At 44.0% G+C, this 18,993-nt stretch overlaps 1 protein-coding gene across 1 annotated transcript in view; it reads left to right on the forward strand.

The window, feature by feature from the left end:
* The window catches only part of ATM (Serine/Threonine-kinase ATM-like protein), a 312,761-nt gene that overhangs the window by 200,001 nt on the left and 93,767 nt on the right, over positions 1–18,993 (forward strand). Inside the window, exons 56-64 of the mRNA XM_087389269.1 lie at positions 3,118–3,269; positions 3,357–3,561; positions 3,722–3,769; positions 12,534–12,614; positions 12,722–12,805; positions 12,997–13,080; positions 13,193–13,273; positions 14,120–14,209; positions 14,344–14,406. Of these exons, the coding sequence (XP_087245395.1) occupies positions 3,118–3,269; positions 3,357–3,561; positions 3,722–3,769; positions 12,534–12,614; positions 12,722–12,805; positions 12,997–13,080; positions 13,193–13,273; positions 14,120–14,209; positions 14,344–14,406 (888 nt within the window). The remainder of the gene's footprint in view (positions 1–3,117; positions 3,270–3,356; positions 3,562–3,721; positions 3,770–12,533; positions 12,615–12,721; positions 12,806–12,996; positions 13,081–13,192; positions 13,274–14,119; positions 14,210–14,343; positions 14,407–18,993) is intronic.

An 18,993-nucleotide genomic window follows, 5' to 3' on the forward strand; every position in this document is an offset into this window, starting at 1 on the left:
GGCTCTCTTTTGAGCTCTGCCCAGATGTAAATGAATGTATTATAATATAAGTATCTTGGTTTTACCCCCAAAAAAAAAAAAAAAAAGTGTGTGTGTGTGTGTGTGTGTATCTATCTATCTCTCAAGAACACTCTTCTTCTTATGATCAATCATGCTTGGGCGGAACAATCTCTTTCTCCTTCTTGGAAACATGGCCTTGTCAAATTGATCCCCAAAAAAAGGTTGTGTGAGACAATGGCTGATTGGCGGCCCATATCTCTTATGCCAGTCATTTACAAACTCATTGCCAAAATGATTGTCCTCAGGGTTCGATTTATCTTGCAAGCAGGATTTCATCCCAGGCAGTATGGGTTTGTTCCCAGAAGGCAGATTACTGACAATATCTCCAATGTTTTACTTGCAATTGAGTATGCCACATATTCTAAACAAGATGTTCTCATTCTACAAGTGGACATTGCGAAAGCATTTGATACTGTCCATTGGGATTTTATCTCTCAGACTATGCATAAATTGGGATTTGGCCCTCGGCTGGTCCATATTATTTACTGGTTCTATTCTCATGCCACTGCGCAGTGTTTGCTTGGTGGTGGGTTGTCAAGAACATGGACTATGACCTGCTCAGTGAGACAGGGTTGCCCTCTTAGTTCGCTATTGTATGCCATTGCTACTCATCCGTTATTGTTGCATATGGACCATCTTGTAGATACAGGGCAGCTTCATGGCTTGCAAATTCCAGCGGCACAGCCATTTCTTGCACAGGCATATGCTGATGATTCATATTTCATGCCCAGGAATTCTCAAAGTGACTTCTCTCATTTGATGCATACTCTGAATGATTTTGGCATAGCTGATGGACTGCATATTAACTTTCAGAAATCGAATCTTCTAGCATTGAAAGAAGCTGATTGGCATGCACTTCTCTGGCCAGGCCACATTATTTCTTCCCATACTATTGTGAGGCATTTAGGGTATCCCATTGGTTGGAATATTACCCGTCAACAACAGCTCAAATGGGTGCTTCAAAAGATTAACAAGAAGCTGGAATACTGGCATTTGTCCACTTGGCCTCTACATGTTGGACTTTGGATAGTACAGTCTATCATTATGGCACATGTGCAATTTTATTTGCCTCTTCTTCCTGGTCTTTTAAGCATTTGGCTTCCTATATGTCCCAGGCTATGGAGATATTTTGGAAAAGCAAATCTCACAAAAAGGCTTTGCGACTACTTCCCATGCAGTCTGTTTGTTCTCCTAAGACTCATGGAGGACTGAATATCCTCAATCTTCAGTTTCATATGTTGGCAAGAAAGAGCACTATGATTGCTGATTTTTTTCAGCAAAAACAGCCATGGGCTATTATGTTAGCAGCTATGTGTGGAAACATGACGTCCCATGCATATGGGCATTGGATTACAGATCACTGGGAAGCAGTCATGACCACATTTCAGGGGGAAATTCCTGGTTGTCCTGTTTCTACTGCTTTTATTCATGATTGGAAGAGAATTCTCTTATGCTAAATGGTCAGGTGCTTCTTCCCATCATGGTAATTCTCTTCGCTTAGAAAGCATCCATTTGAGCAAGGTGTTTGAATCGCCTCTTGCTTTACAGGCACCTATTAAAGCATATAATCTTATGAAATTGGGCATAAGATTTGTCGAAGATGTTGTGGATCAACATGATTATGTGCTTTCATTTCCACAAGCTTGCAGGACATTCCCCTTGGGTCTGCATCATAGGCCCATTTGGAGAATACTTACAACTATTTTGCAGCCATTTGTTCCTGTTCCTCTACTGTTTGTACAGGACAGATTACTGGACTGGAATCTGACTTCCTTATTTCCTGCTACCTGTTCACTTTCAATGCATAATCTGGCCTCCTTGATGGTCTACAGATTTCTTCTTCCACCGCCATGGATTGATAAGCATGCCAACACTCTTTGGAATTTGGATAGGCCTTTATCTTGGTGGCAATCACAACTCAAAAAATTTGGAAAGCTAAATTGCCATTGAAACAGAGGCTTTTCTTTTGGAGATGTATAGTGGGAGCTTTTTCCATTGGGGTGAAATTGGCAGCACGTCGTATTGCTTCCTCTTCCTGCCCCCGTTGGTCTCATCACCGTGAGACAGTTCCCCATTTGTTATGGTCTTGCCCGCACTCTCGAGTGTCATTTGCTGCGGCTTCGGTTTCCCTCTATCAGATTCGGGAAACTCTTCTGGATGTTTGGATGCTTCTCATCTCAGATGTCTCCATTCCTCCTTTTCTTTCACTGGGCTCGTTTTTGGGTACTATGGACTATTTGGACACAGAGATTGCATTGTAGGATGGGACAACAGTTTCTTCAGGCATATGCTTTCTTCAAAATGTCCCTCAAGCAATCTTTATATTATAGTTATGCTGCGAGGGACTTGGATGCTACTAGCCTTGAAGTGTTTTCTGACTGTTTTTGAGTTCTTCCATTAGGCTCTCTTTTGGAGTCTAATGTCATGTACATTGATTTCATGTTAATAATATAGTTACTGGTTTCACAAAAAAAAAAAAGTGTGTATCTATCTATCTATCTATCTATATATATATAATATATATATATGAACTTTTAAAGCAAAGTGAGTCTAATGGGGTTGCTTTTGCACTCCCTGCGAGCTGCCATGTGCCCTCCCTAGCAGATGTACTAGACGGTTTTTTGTTGTTCCATAGACCTGTTGGTCTCCCGTGGACATTAATAGACTTTCTTTCTTTTTTTCTTTATTTCTCTCTATCTCTATCTCTCTGTCTCTATCTCTCTCTGTCTCTCTCTCTCTCTCTCTCTCTCTCTCTCTATCGATATATATATATATATATGAACTTTTAAAGCAAAATGTGCAGCATTATGTGGATAGTCCTAGTCATGGCCAGCCAGAGCGACATTAGGTAGCATACCCAGACAGGTCATTTTCCCTCTCTACCTGACCTTACCTGGCTTGCCACAATTTGTACCAATTTTCAGGAACATCTGGCCTTGCTTAAGGAGGGCATTATCCGTTCTACTCTTTTTTTACTTTTGAGGCAGTTATAATCCAGCCAAATTTAATCTCTTGCATAGCATATGACATTGTTTAACTAAGGAGACATATGTCCAGGTTGAAGAAGCAAAAATCTTGTGGACAAAAGGTCAGCATGAAATGGCTGTTAATCTTTTGAAATACGTCATCAACCACTTCAACGTTGAAGAGAATTCTCCTGATGTTTACTGTCTTACTGGAAAGTGGCTTGCTAATACTCGGTCTGACAGGTTTGTACATCTCTAGTATCATTTTTTTGTCCTTAAAATCAAAGTTGTAATTGCTGCACGAATGAATTTATGTGCATGGTTTTGCAGCTCTCACGTTATCCTACAGCAATATCTTCAAAAAGCAGTTGAGCTCTCTGAACACCATGAGAATGAACACATTAGCCAATGGATAGGGAGAAAATGCCGTGCACACTATCGTCTGGCGCATTATGCAGACTCCTTATACAGAAGCTATGAAGAACGTCTTAATTCTAGTGAATGGCAAGCTGCACTTCGCTTAAGAGAGCATAAGGTGTGTTCCATTTGCATGATTCCTGGTTCCTTTCAATACCTAGCAACCCTCAAAGACAGAGCCTTAAGCTGGGTATCATGAGGTGTGCCTGATTATTCTGATATTCAATGTGGATATGTATAATCTCCCTCCAACAAAACTTCTATGCACGTTTTGGCAGGCCAAGGAGTTAGAAGTTTTGATGAGAAGGCTGAAAAATACTATGAAGGTAAAAGTATTTCTTAGCTCTCGTTCCAGCTCTTTCACATTGGATGTTGGGTCTTTATTTGGAGCAGATTGCTTGGAAAAGTTACATTATGCTTATGAATGCCGAACTGCTGCTTCTTTAATGTACAAAAGCATATCAATCTATCAGTTTTACCATAGTATCCTCTGCTCGACGCTGATTGTGAAATGTCCTCCGAGTGTTCACTTTTAGGCAGGCAAAACCAAAGCCTCTGGTTTGTGACTGCTAGGAGTTGAGATTATTGTACATAAATGCCATTATGAGCAAGATGGCAAACCAACTGCGTTGGAAGATGAAGTACCTAAGCAAGAAGATATAGGACTGCAAGTGAGAAAGCTTTTGTGAGCAAATTGTTTAGAGTCACAATGTAAAAGTACATGGGTTTGGATAATATGGTGTGATGATAGTTCCTACTCAAACTTGGAAGTATGTCATCTACCTTCCAGGCATTGTGCCTCTTCTTACTTTCATACGAGCTGTTTAATAATCCCAATGGGGACTTGTCTTTTGCAACTGCCATACATGGAATCTATGTACCAGAACATGCTTATGTTTTTTATAAGGGCATCTCCTTGCTTAGTATAAGCTATGTGGTGCCTGCATGCATAAGATTTTCGAACGAGCCAAACCCTCTCTTTAAGAGCAAGGTTCTCCTCATCCATATAATCTTCACCTGCTTCCCTGTGTACTCCTTGTTGTTTGTTCCTAATGTTCTCACTTTAGCTGCTCCTCAACCATCTTTCCATCTTCCCTCTTCTTGGTGCCCCTCCACCTTCTTTTGTGCCCTTCCCTCTTTTGACGTGTCATGAAATTGTAATTATCCCAAGAAAAAAAGAGAACTATTCGGTTTTGACTTGGTCAAAAGGAGTTGAATTTGGTCAACAAGAGAAAGTTTTCTATTTTTTTGGTTGCATTTGTTAACATGCATTGTGGGGACATCCATAGTCTAGAGAACTAGGATGCATGCATTGGCTAACCATTGATGGGTGAAATGCTTTGGCTATTGTTTTGTTTTTGTGACAGGGCCTTAAAGAGTGCTAAAAGTTTCACTTTTTAAGGTAAAAAACACTAGGACAAGTGGCACCCAACTTTATAGAGGGCCCATAGGAGCAGAGCCATTGTGATCGCCAACTTTACGGCAAAAGGCCCCAGCTTTTAGAAAAGCTAGCCTATTCTCGGGCGAGAAAGCAGGTGCCAGCTTTTAGAAAGCACACGCTTTCTGGCTGCCTACCCCAATTTATATATTCAAAGCTTCCATACTCTCTTGTAAGAATGCCAGTTTCTCACAACTCTTGGTGTGAACCAATCTCGGCCAACCTGTGGTTTTGGTCCCTAGTGTGGAATGCAAGTGTGGAGAGGAGAATATTGGGAGGATTGAAAGTGTTATATAGCTTCTAGAATAAATGTAGGAAGTCGCATATGTGGAATTGGGAGATGATAAAATTTCTATACACTATGCTTATGCAAACAATAATCCTTTACGGATGTCCAACTTGGGCACCCGGACACTCTAGGATCAACTGGGAAAATAGAAACTTTACATAAAAGTTTGCTAAAGGAGAGTTAGGGATAAGGCACAAACACCCTACCCAATCCTACTGGCTGATGATTCTTCTAAAAGGGGAGGCATTGTGTCAATTCATGGCTTAACCTCAACAAGGTTGAGAAGATTGACGCCAGCTAGGCAAAGCAGGATGGCACAAAGAGGCAAGGAAGTGCTACAATTTAGAAAGTAGCTAAAGAGAATTGTGGAAGAGAGATAAAAGAGCCAAGAAGTCACAAGCAACACATAGTTTCTATTCTTCATTGTACAAGACATTAAATAGACAAGGGAAAGGAGTTCGCTTGTCTTGCACCAAGCACACCACCTCCAAGTGTTCCACATGCAAGGAGGTGATTACAATTTGTTGCCTAATAGCACCTACATGTGTCATGGGCCTAGCACACAACTAGAACCTTAGACGCCCACTCCATTTAGGTGCACATAGCTCCAATGTGGTATTGGATGCTAGGATCATCTAATTCTCGATGCTCTCCCTTGATCTAGCATCCATACACAAAAGGGTGTGCTTTGACTAGGGAATCACTAAGAATTTGTTTGATCACAAAGAGGTGTACAATCACATATCTAGAGTATACGTTCAGCATTGACAAGGTTGGCTTCATTGTTGAATGCAACTCTTTTATGATTAAGCTTCTCGTTTGGCTGCTTCTTGCGACACTCCTTAATTACGTGTCCAAGTCGCTTGCAATAGTAGCAGATATGTAGCTTCTTTAGAAAGAGAGTTTGTTCTAAACTTATATCGAACATCACCATCCTATTGAAGAGCTTGTATACTTTGTGATTACAACCATCATCTGGGTGATCATCAATGTGGACAAGACTCATGGCTCTTGAAGGAAAATACTTCGACAAGAAGGATCGGTTTGACGGTACTAAGTATCATACTCTGTCCGTCAAGATGAAGATTGGCTTGATCGAGCGAGATATGTGGGGAATTGTTTATGGAGTTGACCAAAAGCCCTCTGCTTATCGCCCCGAAGGCTTGGCCACCTGGGTAACTCTAGATACAAAGGCACTAGCCTTTTCGTTATTGGGCTGGCGGATTCCTAGATTGATGAGGTGGCGCCAATAAGTACTTCCCATGAGGCCTAGGAAAGACTTCGAAGAGTGTAAATGCAGCTGCTTGACTATTCGTAAGAAAGAACTTATATTGGCTCGAGATTGGACAAAGGAATAAAGCTGGCTAAGGACATTGGTAATCTTCGTGCTTTGGTGGACCAATTGGCTAATGCCTGAGTAACCATTAGTGAGGAGTGTATACCTGCATGGCTGAATCTTACGAAGCATGTGTGTTTGCTTTGGCAAATCAGGGAACCCTGACACTTAATGATGTTGCATCAGCACTCATCCTGGAGGAGACATGAATCGCTTCAAGAAAGCAAAATCTCATGAAAAGGAGAAAGATGCACAGAGTGATGAAGAAACTAAGTTCTCTTTGCGAAGAATCCATAGATTTGCAACTATTGCAAGCGACCTGACAATGTAATTAAGGGTGCCACAAGAAGCAGCGAGACGAGAAGCTTGATTATAAAATTGTTGCCTCCAACCATGAAGCCAAACTTGTCAATGCTGAAAGTATACTCTAGACTATATGATTGTACACTTCTTTATGATCAAACAAATTCTCAGTGACGTTCTTAGTGATTCCCTGGTCAAAGCACACCCTGCAAATGGCCTTGCTGCTGCATCTCCCCCTCTCCCTTTCCAACCTGCTCTTCTCCCCTCTAGTTTTTCACCAAACCACCCTATCTGAGTCCCAACTGAGCCCTACAACAGGGCTGCACAAAACGTCCATATATTGCTGGAACAGGCCGTACAACAGGGCTGTACACTGTGGGAACAGTCCATACACATCAGGCTATATACGTTGCTGGATCAGGCCATAAACATGTGTCTGTACTCCACTGCATCAGACCACACATTGCGTCGTGGTACAGTTCGTACATTGGGCTGTAACATTTCCGATTTCTGCTGCAAGGGCGTACAGCTGGGACTTGAATTAGCTGTGCATTGGGCCGTACAAAAGCATTGCTCCCCTTGCCAAGCGCTTGTACCATCAGCTGGCTTCCAGGACAGATTCATAGACGTTGGACTTCCTCACTCGTGGCACTCTAAGTGGTTCTTCCTCCCCTCAGCTTCTCCCTCTACCTCAGCCCCTTAGCCGTCCCTCTCAGCTCCTCCCTCAGCCTCTAAGCCTTCTTCCTCACCTCTCCATCTCCCTCTACCTCAGCCCTCCTCAGCTCCTCTCAAGGCCTCTGCTCTGCTCTCCCTCTCCCTCAGCCTTCAGCCTTCTCCTTCTCTTCCCTTTACCTCAGCCCCTTAGCCATCCCTTGTAGCTCCTCCCTCTTAAGCTTGTAAGCCTTCTTCCTCAGCTCTCCATCTCCCTCTACCTCAGCCCTCCTTACCTCAGTGCGCCCGCCCCCCGCCCCCCCCGCCTTCTTGCTTCAAGGTTTGACGGATGGAGTCTCATTTTGTTTGATTCATGCTTTTCACCTCGATTGACGAATAAATTCCCATTTAGTCAATCCTCGACCGCTTCGACTGGCCACAAAAATAATGATTCTCTCAAAAGATGAGTTGCAGCAGCCACTCAAAAAGGATGTGGAGATAGAAAGTTCTACCTTTCTTTGCTCGCATCCATGGGTCCCATCCTTCTAGATCGCAAGATGCTTGTGGCCTTACTGAAAGATCTCGCTCCTCAACTTTCGGACGTACGCTTCCTTGGTCGAGGTTTCTTTCAGGTGGTTTTTAATTCTCTTGAGGCCACGGCCTCGGTGCTCAAGGCTAATCCCTTGGTGCTAGCCTCCAGGAGGATTTTTATCTCACCTTTCACTCTAGGTTTGGATCCTGTTGAAAGGACAACAATCAGGTCACCTCTCTCTGTATTTGACTATGTGGCCTTCCTCAGGTGTACCATGGACACCTCCCCAGTATTGAGCCTCCTTTGGAGTGGTCATAGAGATCCCCCCCTTCTGGGTTTGCCTTCTTCTTCAGCAATGGTAGTCAAGGCCGATCGGGTGCCTAGAGTTAGGGTCCTTGTCTTTGACCCGAACATTACGGATGACCACATCATGCTTCAGTGCCTAGATGGATCTTTTTTCCGCTAGAGGATAGAGATTGCAGGTAGACAGGATCAGTGTAGGATATGCAAGACCCATGGGCACTTTGCGCTAGAGATTGCCCAAGGAGGAAAAAAAGACCTAGGAAGTCTTTGGGTGTGGCTCCTCCTCGTACTACTCCCTGGACACCTCCTACTCGTCCTGCAGCACGTGTTACGAGACAATCAACTCCTTCAACACATCCAGGACCCTCCTCGCATCTCCAACCTGCCGTTCCTTGTTGGTTTCAGTTAGGGTTATCACTCCATTGGCAAGGGATCCACAATGGGTTGTTGGAAAGCTTTCAAAAAGCTTCTAGAGGACCGTAATGCCCAATTAGTAAGCCATCTCAGAGGGAGCGCAGGCAAAATTCAGTAGATTGATGCTTCAAAAATAATAACCAAGACTCTCTTCCTAAAATAGGATGGAAAATGTAAATTTTTATTTGTCACTAGCGCATACAGGACATCTGTAAGTCATAAATCATCCCATCAACAGATGACAACAAAATTCTGCGAGCTCCTTTCATAGGATATGAAGAATTGTGGCACAAGATACTCTTTTGCTAACAAAAATAGGCTGCAAATTTGCAAATAAATTCAACCTGGTATCATAACTGCAAACCAAAAAAAACCAACCTTCGGTTACAAGGTTTGAAGCACTACCCTCATTTGCAACTGATGCATTGGAATTTGAAACTGTCCTTCCAGCTTCCTGATGTTTCCTTTCTTTCTAAACCTTTTCCTGCATTCATTGATGTGGTGTCTAGGCTGCTTGCAATAATGGCATTTACCCTTTTACTTGGGCTGACCTGCATTTTCAAAAAGTTCCTTTAATGGATGATTTGAATCAATCCTAGAGTAAGAGCCACGAAGCTATGAGAGAGATGGAGCCCCACAGACATGCCATTTCTCACCTCCGAGGGGTAGACACCAGGATGATGGAGATGAGGAGGTGATCCCGGATTCGTGGTGGGACGGATTACGGAGCCCTTGGACTCCCCATTGTTGGTCAGGACAGTCTCGCAGACAGAGGTACCGCTTAGGATACGCTTCTTTCATGAGACTCTCGGATCCTGTCAGTCCTCTCGGTGCCCGCATAGGGCTATCGAACTAGTAGGAGAAGGTCTCTTTCTTTTCCTGCATGACTCGTACTTGGTGCCGCTTACAGCTTGAGGCAGTAGCATGGTCCCTCTTGAGAGAACGCCACTGGCCGGAGCAGGACATCTCGAGAGAGGTTATTCCCACATCTAGCCTTGCCTATGGACGAGCTTGCACCCGCGCAAGATTTCCTATTTCTTCTGGTTGTTGGCTCACGGGGGTCTACCCATTGGCCCCTGGTTGGAGCAGATGCGGGTAGATGGTAGATGCACTGGCTGCACGGAAGGAGTTTTGGAGACGACCCGTGGGGTTGCTAGGTTGTACAACGGATATGGTTGGCGTCCCTCAGGATTGTGGCTAGCACATAGAGGATGCATCAGGGACTTCACTTGGGGGATGGTGGCCTGGCTCACCGAGAGAGGACATGCATTTGTGATTGATTCTATCTCACCACTATGCATGGTACATGGACAACAAGTCTGACGTATAGAGATTGATGACGCATCTCAGCCCTCCTGTTTACGCCCACCCCCTCTACCGGAGAATAGTGTGTGGGATAGTATCCATCATTGCTGCTTGGAACGTTTGGGTTGCTTGGTGCAGTCGGGTGATGGAAGGCTAGTTGGTTTCTCCGACGGTTGCCCTTGTAGCCATCTGGCAGGGTATCATCTTCACTTTGCGTGCCATTTGGGAGCGTGGTACTCTAGGTTCGAGAGCGACTACCGAAAGGCGAGAGTGCTTTTGCCAGGCATGGCCGGCAAGAATCTTCTACACCCTTTCCGCAAGGGCTATAGGCCACCGTCTTGGTTACTAGCTCCTGTTTCGGAATCTCTCTAGGCGATGAGCCGTGAGATCCAAAAATAGGTGGCTTTCCTATAGCTGGGGCAACCTTTTTTTTTTTTTTTTTTCATTGACAGCTCCTTTTGGAAGCTTTTTTTATGGTTCTTTTCAAGCGTTAATAGAATTTACCCTTTTTTGGGGGGGGGGGAAGAGCCACCAAGGTAAGGCCTATTTTTTCCTTTAGCCAGGAAGCCTTGATCACCATCATGCACATCAACATACATATTTGCTATGTTCATCCTTCAATAACAGCCCCCACAACTTCTGAAAAGTAAGTGGAATTGTACTACCCCTCGTGGATAAATTCAGAGAAGTATGAAAAGGCAAATAAGTCTATGGCAAAGAAGTCAGAGTTGTAGATATAAGTTGACTATCAAATATATAAATGTTCAGCAACTATTCTCTAAGATCGTGAATCTTAGCCAAACAGTCTGACAGTGCAAGAGCGCTTTGCTTTTGGATTAGAGAGCAGAGTATGCTTTTCATGCACGAGTATCATTTTTTACTTAGATGGGAGGAAGATTCAATAAACACTCATCTCTACTCTTGGCTAGAGACAAGGTAGAGAAAGTGTTTCTCAGCTATTGGACTCCGATGAGTTTTTACAACAGATCTTGATGCTGTCTGCATTGCTTTTGATTTCTATGTCTCCTTTCTGCAGATTCTAACATTTTGCTAGAGATGATGCCAGATAAGCTATTCTAGAATTGGTGAAATCAGATACAAGAGTCTTACTTAATGCACCTTTTAGCAATCAGGAATCTAGGAGTATGCTGTTTGTCCTTCGCAAGGGCAAGTGTCCTCTATTCATGGAGGATTGCAGTGAACCTATGGATGTCTAGGTTTGGGTCAGCCCCTATTTGCGCTCGCTTCGTTCTGTTAAGTAGTCCTTTCAGCATTATTATGGGATTGTAGGTGATCTAGAAGTGCATTGGTAGACTTTTGAGTACTTTTGTTCCCTCCGCCCTTCTTTATGATTTGCATGTGAGGATTGCAAACTTGTGTTCCTCATATCTTTTATGAGATGCATAGCTCCTCCTGGGAACTTTCAGTTCATCCATTTTAGTTGAGTCTTACTCTTTCGAGGATGTTGCCCCTTCTCCTTATAGACTTCCAGATGCTTGATGGATACTTTTGGGAGATCTTGGTGAGCATTTTTAGTGTGGTATATACGGAGATCAAGATGCATTGATGGCTCCAAGCAGATCCACCCATTTGACACTGTGGCAAATATTTAGACAGATACTGTACACACTGTAATGGCCATTCAGTTGGAGCATGCAGGGCTTCCCAGGCTACCTCTGCTAGAAGGACTACCTTCGTCAAGGAGTGAAGAGGCTCCCCTTTTTTCTCAGAATCGACCACAGGTTTGAGGTGGCATTTTCAGCCTCAACCTTGGAGCTTTATCTGCTCTTCTTGATGAGCAGGTTTTTGACACACTTAGGGTATTTTCTTTTTAAATGCTATGTATGATGTACTCTTGCCATGGGCATTTGCTTATGGGAGTTTTTCCTACTTGGTAGAAGTCTTTTCATTGGAAAAAAGACATAGACCTCTCTTCCTTGATCATAAGGTTCCTCTCGGGGGAAATTGTAACTAACATCATGCTCTGGAATTTCGAGGTGCCCATTGTAATGAGATTATTCATAATTAGACATGAGTGACATCATTATAGGTCATTCAGACCCTATGCATCTAGTTGGACTTATGTTTTGTTGGCGCACACTACCAAGACATGTTGGGTAAATAATATATTTTATAGTTTGAGAGGTTGATCCTCTCTTCTTATGCTATTCGGACTCAAAGACAGTCTCTTTTGTTTAACTGAAGCTAATATTGGAATTGTATCTTCTAAATCTATTCAGGATGTCTGTGGGCAAGCACGCAGTGCACCTTAGTATCTTCACATGTTCCTAAATGCATATTGCTCTACTAGAGTGTGTCATCGCCTTGAATTGGGTACTTAATAGATACTGTGCTTAGGCTCCGTTCCCTGAAGAGGCATGCAGATCAGTGATGGCGTACTGAGTAAATGAATGGGCTGCATTTGGGAGTTTTAAAAGTAGTATCCCCATTGAGTTGACCAGTTATACTACGTGTGTTTTGTTTCAATCTTCTGAAAGCGTTGACATTGACAATGTTAGGGTGACAAAAAAGATAATGCAAGGAAAGGTTCTCATGTGCAAAGGCCATCAGCAGCAGAAATCGAAGCCCTGCGTATGCAGGTACAGTATAAAGACTCTATTGCATTGCCTATACAACATGCAAATATATTGGTATGGACCTTGGACCTGCCATTTCTATCAATCATAACTTCTGTAATAATGTTCAGGACGAAAAGCAGGATTGTACAAGGAAAATAATTGAGCTACAAAAGCAGCTTGTAATGGATAATGGGGAAGCACAACGTCTGCAGGTCAATAGTCCTTGAACTTCTGTTGCACTTCTATCTTGTGAATCACTTGAATCAAACAAGTTGTTAAAATGGTGCAACGATATGACCAGTACTTTCAGGATCATGATTGTCTTGTAAGACCTTTGTCTAACCAGGACTTCGGAATCACGATTGGCTATTTTTAAAGTCCACTATCTACTGGCTATGTGTAGCGTGACAGAGACTCGTTTTTGACAATTGCACTGAACGGCTACCAATGCTGTCTGACAACTGGCGATAAATATGATCTCAGAGTTGTAAGCCTTCTAGATTGAGTGATTGTGTTTACAGGCTTTTTAAAACAGTAGCAGTTGGGTTTGGGGTTTCACATTTGACAGATTCAGGTGCTTTCTTTTCTGAGTTTTGCAGGTTTTTAGACTCACGTCCCTTTGGTTTAATTTGTCAACAAATCAAGGAGTTGTTTCATCTATGCTTGAAACCATAAATCAGGTGACACAGCATGATCAAAAGTTTCTAAAGCAAAAATTTATGAGTTTGCTGGTGTTTGTTAATGTAGATGTATACAAGAAATGGTTGACATGGAAATTTATCTGCAAAATGCTCATCTCTCTGTTAGCAAAGGAAAGGTTGAAACACGTACTTCTGTGCCCCTTGAAATGAACATCTTGGCTCCTGGACATTTAATAGCACAAGCACTTATGCACACGCACACAAGATACTTTGCAAATGTATAACAGGATATACCTGCATACCCCATGCGTCCCTAGGAGGGGGGAAGAAAACAAACATTTCTTCGTAAACGTCAAATTCTCCTCCTAGTCAGGATATCAATCATCCAGCTATTTGCTGTAGTTTGTGAAATTTGGGCTGACCTTCTATGCAGTGACGAGACCTGCACCTTGTTAATGCATTTGCTTTTGTCAAGAAAGTGTAAGTGACAGTTACTACGCCAGTGTATGTTCATTCCAGGAAGCCTAAAGAACACAGCCCTGATCATGTCATGAGATATTCTTAATGTTCATTTCTCTTTCAGCATTTAAAAAGGCAAGATCAGGGCATCCTTTTTTTCATCCAAAATATATTCACAGGTGCTTAGACCTTTAAAATTAGACCACCTGAAGGTATCCAAAACCGTGTTCCTTGATGTGGCTGGAAATATTGTGAAAAGCTATCCCATTTCTCTTACAACTTATCATATTTTCTTTTCCATTCAATATATTCCTTTCAGTATAACAATCTTTGTTTTTCTTCTTTTTTCATCAGAGATTCGATGTTGTTTATATTATCACACCAGATGGTGTTTATGCCGTGCTGACCCTCATTTATTTGCACCAGGTAAAATCGTTCAAGTTCTTGCCCCTTGTGTATCAAATAGCTTCAAGATTGGGGAGCTTGAAAGATGATGCTGGAGTCCCGAATTTCCAGGTCCAATATGCAATAGAGTTTGATGTTCATCTTCAAAGACAGTTTGGGATAAGATCCTTGTTTAAAAGGCTTACTTTTGCTCAATGGGAAAGTATTACATTTAATGTACTAAGGATTGAGTTTTTTTTTTTCAGTATGCTGTGATGTGTCTTGTGAAGAAAATGGCAGTCGATCATCCTTACCACACTGTTTTTCAGGTATTACTTCACATCTTTTGAAACTGATAATGATTAGTGCAAATCATGGTTTACTAGAAAATGACCCTTTTGTTTTAATGGTGTCTTTTCTTGTACTGACTGGCATGCAACGAAAATTGCAGCAAATAATGGCTGCATACCCCCAATGAACTATTTAAACAAACCTTAACATGATGTTAGATCTTTGTCAGTTTAGTTATGTAATTTTCCCTTGGGGTAAGAGCCAAGGTAGTACACTAGTGGACTCTGCTTCACCTCGGGCTGCCCCTCCAGCCTCACCTCACACAGTCCGAGACGCTTCAGCTTCGATCTCCTCCCCGGTTGCAGCTTCGACCCTGGAACCAGCGGTGCCTGACACTCTCCCCGAGGCAGTAGAGGTCTCCACGGCCGTGTAGACACAGGATCGTCTAGAGCAGTCCTCACTTTCTCCCTTGGATAGTGGGAAGGGGATGGTTTACAGTATTGATAGGGGGAAGGGGATGGTTCACACTTGGATAGGGGGAAGGGGATGGTTTACTCTTCCCTCAGAAGGGATCCTTCGCACTCCGGTGTCTGGCCTGATTCACAAGAACTCATTTTCAGCTCTAGCAGATGCTTCAGATTTCCTAGAGGAGTTTGTGCCCTCTACTTTTAGTGAGCTAGTGATTGGGTTTCCTATTGACAGGATGTCAGGTGGCATGTCTCTTTCCCCTGTTGATTTTCCGCCACTTGGTTCCATTCCTCGTTCCTCGAGCAGGAGGTCTTCCCTTGTTGAGGGATATGTTTCCGCCACTAGGTCGGGTAAGGTGTTCCACTCTACATCCTCCCGTCGATGAGGATTGTTAGCTGGAACATACAGGGCCTAGGTGGTGTCCCACATCGCCGCCGCAAACAGCTGATCCGGATCAGCTTCATCCAGGTGTTACTGGGGGTTCCATTGATATCTTATTTATTCAGGAGCACAAACTGGATTCTATAGATTGTGCCAAGTCAGACAAGTTGCTTTCTGGCCATACTTTTTGGTCGCCTATCTTGGGCACTAGGGGAGGCACTTCTATTTCAATTTCACAGTCGGTTCTCCCCTTAGTTGTTGGACACGGAGTCATTATCCCCTATAGGGCTTAGTGGATTATTCTCTTCATTGGAGGGCGTAAGGTTGGTTTGCTTAACCTATATGCCTCCAACATTAGAGGGGAATATGCCTCCAACATTAGAGGGGAACGTGTCATCATGTGGAAGGATTTGCTCTCCTGGGCTCCCATTGTGGATTCATGGATGATTGGAGGTGACTTTAACATGGTTGAGTTACCCTCAGACAAGAAAGGGGGTAGAGAAGGAGGACTTCACTCTTTAGAGAGAACAGCTTGGGATGCCTTCCTTTTTCACTATTGTGGCAGAGATACTTGGTTGGACGACGCCTTTCTTATTCAGACATAGTCCCTCCTGTTCTCTTGGTAGAACAGGAGGCAGTAGATGCCTATTCATGTACGCATTGACAGATTCTATGTAGATGATTGGGCACTAGACAGAGGTGGATCGGTATGCATTGCTATTGGGGTTTCCACTTCAGACCACTTTCCTGTTGTGTTGGCTATCTCAGAGTCTCACTTGAGACGGTCTACCAGCATCAGGATTCTAGATGCCTTGTACATAGAGGAGGACCTTACAGAGGCAGCCCTACAGATATGTGTTTCTCATGTCCAAGGTGGGCAGCCATCTCCATCACATGTAGCTGCTGCCCTTTCTGGTATTAGCGAATTCTACCACTCAGTTGCTTGTACCAGGAGACGAAATATTCTCAGATGTGAGATTGGTGTTTGCGAGCAGTTGGCAGTTTTGCAGAGGGAAGAGCAGAAATGGCCTTCAAATGCTTGGATTTAGGAGCGCCTTGCTGCAGCAAGGGCTCTGGGATCAGATTTAGAGTGGTTCCTCAACCCCGAGACCCCCGGCTTGTCTCCACCGGATCTTGGAGACTTTGGCTCTACGGGGGAGTTCCCATTAGGTATTTGTAGTGGGATCCTGGAGTGAACCTTTGGAGATCCAGGTTCGGATCCGACCCTACTTGCCCTCGTTGCCTCTTTGCTTTGGAGACGAAGATCCTGAGAAAATGGTCACGATATGGATTTGTCATTCCACCAGGCTACACAGGTATCCACATGTCCCACTCACTGAGGATTGCCCTTGGCCAGCTTAGAGTCTCTTCGCATCAGCTCGAGATAGAGGCTGGTAGGATGCGACGCATGGAGGATGGACGGCGACCAGGCCGAGAGACCAGGATCTGCCCTTGTTGCACCATGGGAGAGGTGGAGTCAGAGGAGCACTTCATTTGCAGATGCCCGCTATATTATGAGCTCAGAGGTAGATTCCACTGTCTCTTCACGGATGGCTTTGGACCTCTCTCACGAGTGATGGACTACGAGGATCAACATTGCCTAGCTCTTTATGTCAGGGAGGCCACTATGCTTCGACGAGACTACCTCAGAGACCATCAGCACAGACCGGAGCGTGATAGAGCCCAGCCTGATAGAGCTCAGGCACACGCTATACCAGAGGACAGAGACCAGGAGGAGCACGAGGAGATCAGAGCTCACACAGGACACATGCCTCCACCCTGTGGATGTACATATGAGATGGTTTGTAGACGCCGCAGGATCTTGTTACATAGGGGACGTACTCGCCGCTTCATCTCCAGACGATCCAGGATGATGGCAGCTTTTCGGAGGAGACTTACTCATGGAGATCTCTCCCCACCAGCCGCTCACCTCACCTTTGCTCAGATTTGTACTCTCATAGCAGGAGGCAGAGTCGATGGACAGGATTTCCAGTATTATTTTGGTTCTCAGACTCCGTGACACCTGGACTTGTATCTTTGCATTGGCATATTGTACTCATCCCCCCATTTTGCACCCAGGGGCGGTTTCCTTGCATCTAGTTTACTTTGTATTTAGGCTCAGATTTGACATTATGTACTTTCACTTGCATTGTATTGTGTAGCACTTAGATGATATTCGACGATGCCTCTTCTTTGTGGCACATTGATTTTGTGCTATCTTGTATGCAGAGTTCTTGATGTCCCATGGGCCCATTTACCAGCAGTAGTAACCACCACCACCGCCAGCCAGCAACCTCCACCTCTTGATTTCATTGATAGCAACAAGAGCACCTTTCTTTGTTCCCCTCACCCCGAGCTGGGTTTGAACCCCCAGCCCAGCCTGGGGGTTAGCTTCATCCAAGGGGTACAAGTAGACATGGCCAAGATGGAGTGGCCTATCCTCTCCTCCAAATCCCCCTCTGCCTCCACCCCAAAACAAACTTTTACTACCAGCAACAACAGACCTCTTCATATGCAAAGACATATTACCGAGGTGGTTTTGACCGACCCATTCTAGGGCAACATGAACAGATTTATCTCTTTCAACAAGAAGTGAGGGAGTTTAAGATATTGCTGGAAGAGGTGAAAGCTAAACTTCGGGTCCTTGAAGCGCCTGGACAACAATCAGTTATAGATGAAGTTGTAAAAGCATGTAAGGCTTCTCCCCCTACCCCCCAGTTGGTCTCCACAGTCAAGGATTTAGTGCTTTCCCTCGTTGCCACTCCCCCTAAGGAGTCCATTCAGCATTGCTTATGGGTTTGCAGACAAACAAGGTTTATTCGGAAGGGTATTGCCAATCTTTTGAGCACTTTTGTTCGCTCCCCCTTTGTCATGATTTGGGGCTCGGTGGCTTGGCTCTCTCTTTCGGGGCCTCAAATATTTTATGAGAGGCATGACTCTTCTTGGGCTCTTTTGGTTTGATGATGTTAGTTGAGTCATGCTCTCTTGATGATGTTCCCTAAATTTTTTACAGACTTGCACATGCCTCGGTGGATACTTTTTAGGAATAGGAGCTTGATCTTATATTTTTCTTTCATGCATTGCATGATGTACTTCTCCTTGAGCCTTCCTTTTGGAGTTTCATTCGACTTAATAGGATTTTGTCTCTCCCTTTTTTCTTTTTTCTTTCTTCTTTCTTTGGGGGGGGGGGGGGGGGGGAAAGAAAGAAAGTAACGGCCATTGTACGGAATTGTACGGGACGGAGATAGTAGCAATGCAGTACGGGATTTGCCCTCTGAATGACCTGAAATGGGGCAAAAAACCAGAATTGATAGCGCAAAAAGTGCTCACATTCTTGGAGCAGCTGAAGGTGTGTTTTACTGGCTGTGAAAACCCAGATAGCAGGAGCAACCTTTGAACCTTGAAATTGCAAAATGCAGGACATCTTGAGGCCTTGATTTCCATGCCCAGCAGCAGCAGACGAGCAGGGATTGGAGCCAAGTGGAGGGCTGAGGGGACGAGCTAGAGGGATGAGGGGGAAGGCACCTGGAGAGGAAGAGCTAGAGGGGAGAGAGGGAGAACGACGGGGAGCTTCTGTTCCGCAAGTCATTTCAAATCAACTGTTGATGACTGGATTGATGTGAAGGAGTCACTTCTCTGCTCTTTTATGACATGACATTAGTTTCATTCTGTAATAAGGGTTTAAAAATATTTATTTCGCAATATTTCAACCTATCAGAGACTCAATAGTGGCCTTCTCAGGTTCACCCTTCTCAGATCTTGGCCAGTACTTGGAC

The sequence above is a fragment of the Dipteris shenzhenensis genome, chromosome 18, assembly GCF_047967505.1.
Source record: "Dipteris shenzhenensis isolate YYH24624 ecotype China chromosome 18, Dip_SZ_1.0, whole genome shotgun sequence".
Taxonomy (NCBI): Eukaryota; Viridiplantae; Streptophyta; class Polypodiopsida; order Gleicheniales; family Dipteridaceae; genus Dipteris; species Dipteris shenzhenensis.